Here is a 4,071-nt window from a genome sequence, read left to right as displayed (position 1 = left end):
GAGACCCCGGCGCGCAGCGAGCCCGTGGGGGCCGGGAGCGGGGTGGGGGGAGCCGGGAGCGGGGGGCGCGGACCGGGGTGGGGGAGTGCGGGGCCGGGGGGGGCTGCGGGGCTGCTGTGCGTGGGGAGACGCGAGAGGGCGCAGCGGGACGGGCGCGGAGCGGAACGGCCCCGGGGCCCCGCAGCCCAGCCCTGCCCCGGGCCCGGCTCCCCCGGCCGGGCGCTGCCCGCGCCGAGCCCATCGCGCCCGGTCCGGCCCCCGTTGGGGACAGCCGTGGGGCACAGAGCCCCGCGTCCCGCAGGTCCGGCCCCAGCAGCCCCGCCGTGTCCGGGGCTGACCCGCGTGGGGCAGAGCCCCTGCCCGCGCCTCGGCTCTGCCCCGCACCGCTCCCGAGCGGCACACGCTGCCGGCGGGCTGCGGCGGGGCCAGGGCGCTGTGGGGGGGCCCTCGCTGCTCCGTCCCTGCCTGGCCGCGCTGGGGGCCGAGGGCGGGCAGGAGCAGGGCAGGACCCTGCCGGCCCCACACCGCCCCGGGGTGGGGGGGGGGGGGCTGCCCCAGGACCCCCTGCACGCACGGTGCAACGCGCGGGGCTTCGCCGAACCGAGGCAGAGCCGCGCAAAGCCGCGGTGCTTGGCTGGAGTCCGGCACCGCCAGCCCGGCCTGGGCCTGGGGACAGCCAGGCCTGGGCCTGCCAGGCGGGCGCTGGGCACAGCCGGGATGGGCCCTGGAGCTGCCCGCCCGCGGTCCTGCTCCCTGCTCCCGGCTCCCTGCTCCCGGCTTCGGGCTCCGGGGCGGCTCCGCAGCAGGCCGAGCGCAGCGTCCCAGGGGAGCGGGACGAACCCCGGTCCCGCGCCCCGCTCAGCATCGGGACGGGGCTGCCATTGGCTCCGGCGGAGAGCGCTGACCGCCAGCCGCCTCCAAACTATTTCCTGTTGCTGCGGCGTTAATGCTAAACAGACCTTTCTCTCTCTTCCCTCTCTCCAGTCAAAGTGCAGCGGGCTCCTGCCACCGCTCGCCTTCCCGCCTGCCCCCCCGGTGAGTACCAGCCACGCTGGCCCTCGGGCACCGGCACGGGGCTCATGGCTGCAGGGGACCGCGGGGTGGACGGGGCATCCCGAGGGACCCCGACACCCTCCCTGCTTCTGCCCAGCCCCAATGGCCACGGTGGGGTGTCGCGGCTCTACCCCGTTGCCTGCTCGAGGTGCTCCAGTGTTGTGCCCGGGGCCGCGGGGTTTGGGGGCGCGGAGCTCGGTGCTTGGGGATGCGAAGCTCAGGGCTCAGGGGCGCGGCGGTTGAGGATGCAGGGCTGAGTGCCTGGGGACTCGGGGCTGGGTGCTTGGGGACTCGGAGCTTGGTGCTTGGGGACGCAGGGCTCGGGGATGCAGGGCTGAGCGCTCTGGGGCTGTGCCCGCAGGAGCACCCCTATCCCAGGGTGACCCCACTCTGGTGCCCCCGGGGGTCCAGGGCAGCCCCGGTCTGGCGGTGGGGACTCAGCGCTCTCCTGCCCAGCACATAGCACCCACCGGGGCCCAGCTCCCTCTGCCTGTCCCTGCTGTCCCCGGGCTCACTCACACTCTGTGCCTGCCACAGCCCAAGGCCGTGGGCACCCAGCTCTGGGTGCTGAGCACCTCGATGGCCCTGGAGCCAGCCCGGCGGTGCCCTCACCAGCAGCCCTGCCGCCGGCGGGGCTCTGCCCCTCCAGCCCCACAGTGGGACTGTGCAGCTCCCAGCCGGCCCCCTTGCAGGGGCTGGCAGTGGGGCTGCTCCCTGGGGAGGGCACTGGGACCCCCCCGGAGATGCCACTGCCCGTGTTTCAGGGTGTCCCACCGAGAGGGGCTGCCCAGCCCTGGGATGTGCGGCAGCCCCTGCAGCACTGGACTGTCCGGGGATGGTTCTGCTGATGTGTCACATTTTCTGCATTTCTTTCCTCATTCCTCCCTCCCTGGAGCCGTTTCTGGGAAATGAGCTTGTCCCTCGCCAGGGCCAGGCGCTGCATCACCTCCACCCTGCGCGCTGCCCAGCCCTGCATCCAGCCCCGTGCCCTGGGGGCCTCGGCACCCCACAGCTGAGGGGGACCCGGCCCCACAGCAGCATTGTGGGGGGCAGTGAGGGGCCACAGGGATGGGCAGCCAGGGCCGGTGCTCAGCTGCTTGGAGCCACACGGGTCCTGGGCAGGAGGAGGTGGGTGCTTGCCCCTGCACCCCAGCGGGGGCTCAGGCACCCCGTCCCCTCCCCAACTCCCAGGGCAGGTTCCTGTGGCTGGTCCCGCTGGGAAGGCACAGCAACATTTCCTGGGCCAGCACCTGGCCCTCATTCATCCTGCTCCAGGGCTGTGGTGGGAGCTGGGGGGGGGTGTGTGGGGTGGGCGCAGGGATCAGCCCCGGCTCAGCGGTGTTCCCTGCTGCCTGGCGGCCTTTGCACCGCGGGCCAGTCCTTGCCCCTGCGGCAAACGGCCGAGGCTGGATCTGGGCTGGGAGCAGCACGGGGACACGCTGTCCCAGAGGGGCTGTGTGGGGAGTGCACGTGTGCCTACACGTGTGCACAGGCAGCACCAGCTCCCACGTACCCCATGGCCCTGCCGGCGTGGGCAGGCTTGCAGGGCTGTGCTGGGACCCTGGCCCCGCTCGGCACCAAGCCCAGCCCCACGGCCCGGCCCCACGTCCTGTGCCTGGGGCTGGGGCGCGGGATGGAAAGCCTGGCCCAGTGCCGCAGAGCCGCTTGACGCAGTGTCTTGGAGGAGCCGTATCCGTCCTAGTCCCACAGGAAGAATGGAGGGGCGGCGGGTGCAGGACGGCTCCGGTTTGGGACCTGGTGGGGCTCAGCCCCGTCTGGAGCAGCCCAGACTGGGTACAAGTCCCTGCTCCAGCTCGGGGCATGGTTGCATGCAGGAATGGCCCGAGAGGGGACGGGGACTCTGGGGGGCTCCAGCCCCACGTTGCTCAGCCCCCGTGTCCCGCAGATGCCAAGCACGTGCTGTCCCCAGAGACACTGAGCGTGACCAGGCGCAGGATGGAGAGCCGCAGGCGGGACATGGAGCTGCTGAGCAACAGCATGGCCGCATATGCGCACATCCGAGGTGAGCCTGCCCAGAACCGGTGGGGACACGTCCCAAGGGGACCCCGGGGCCACCGTGGGCCCCACAACAGGCACAGGCCGGTCCTTCATCCCCTCTGCTCTCCCCACAGCCAACCCCGAGAGCTTTGGGCTCTACTTCGTGCTGGGCGTCTGCTTCGGGCTGGTGCTGACCCTGTGCCTGCTGGTGCTGCGCATCTCCTGCCGGCCCGTCACACGCCCCCCGCCTTGCCCAAGGGACCTCAGCGAGGACGAGGAGGAGGAGGACGATGAGGAGGATGAGGAAGAGGACACTGTTGACCATGCAGCATCCGAGTCGCTGCTGCCAATGACCGAGATCCCGCTGGAGAGCCATGGCCCTGGGGACGGAGCGCTGGCCATCAATGTCTTCGCCTCGGCAGAGGAGCTGGAGCGGGCACAGCGCCTGGAGGAGCGCGAGCGCATCATCCGTGAGATCTGGCGCAATGGGCAGCCCGACATCCTGGGCACTGGTACCGGCACCCTGGGCCGTGTCCACTACTACTGAGCCCCGGCACTGGCGCAGCTGCCCCAGCACTGTGCCCAGCTCCCCCGGTCGCTCAGCCGACAACGTGCCACCCCCAGGAGCTGCCCAGGACCCGGTGTGGGGCCAGGAGACGAGAGGATGGTGGGGAGGGGACTGCTCGCTGCCCCTGGGCTGGAGGAGCTGCTCCGGAGCATCTCTGCACCACTGCCAGCCGGACCCGGGCACCCCCGGGGCCAGACTCACCCCCGCCGCTGCGGGACACGATGCACTTTGAGCCATTGGTACGACTGCTGGCACCAGCCGAGCAGCCCCAGGACCCTCCAGGGACGAGGACAAGGCAGACCTTGCCTGGCTCGGCCGTGGGCGCTGGCCCCAGAGACTCGGCATGGGAGGGAGACCCAACCCTGTGGGTCACGGGCCGTTTGTCTGTGTAAGCTGTGGGGTCCTGCCCCAGAAACATGGTGCTGTTATAGACTACCTGGAGCCCAGTGTGG

At 71.9% G+C, this 4,071-nt stretch overlaps 1 protein-coding gene across 4 annotated transcripts; it reads left to right on the top strand.

Annotated features, from left to right (window-relative positions):
- The first annotated feature begins 284 nt into the window (after nucleotides 1–284).
- EVA1B (eva-1 homolog B) lies at nucleotides 285–4,054 on the top strand. Of its 4 annotated transcripts, XM_054802746.1 has the most exons (4): nucleotides 285–301; nucleotides 985–1,035; nucleotides 2,960–3,076; nucleotides 3,186–4,054. In XM_054802746.1, the coding sequence occupies exons 3-4, from the start codon at nucleotides 3,010–3,012 to the stop codon at nucleotides 3,596–3,598; spliced, it is 480 nt and encodes a 159-aa protein (XP_054658721.1). In that variant the 5' UTR covers nucleotides 285–301; nucleotides 985–1,035; nucleotides 2,960–3,009; the 3' UTR covers nucleotides 3,599–4,054. The 4 variants fall into 4 exon arrangements, with proteins under 4 accessions (XP_054658721.1, XP_054658717.1, XP_054658718.1 ...); XM_054802742.1 differs by lacking the exon at nucleotides 285–301 and having other exon boundaries at nucleotides 553–1,035; nucleotides 2,889–3,076; XM_054802743.1 differs by lacking the exon at nucleotides 285–301 and having other exon boundaries at nucleotides 971–1,035; nucleotides 2,867–3,076.
- The last annotated feature ends 17 nt before the right edge of the window (nucleotides 4,055–4,071 follow it).

Source organism: Grus americana, chromosome 23, assembly GCF_028858705.1.
Source record: "Grus americana isolate bGruAme1 chromosome 23, bGruAme1.mat, whole genome shotgun sequence".
Taxonomy (NCBI): domain Eukaryota; kingdom Metazoa; phylum Chordata; class Aves; order Gruiformes; family Gruidae; genus Grus; species Grus americana.
The sequence above is the reverse complement of the archived record's forward strand: the minus strand, read 5'-3'. Positions and strand labels throughout refer to the sequence as shown.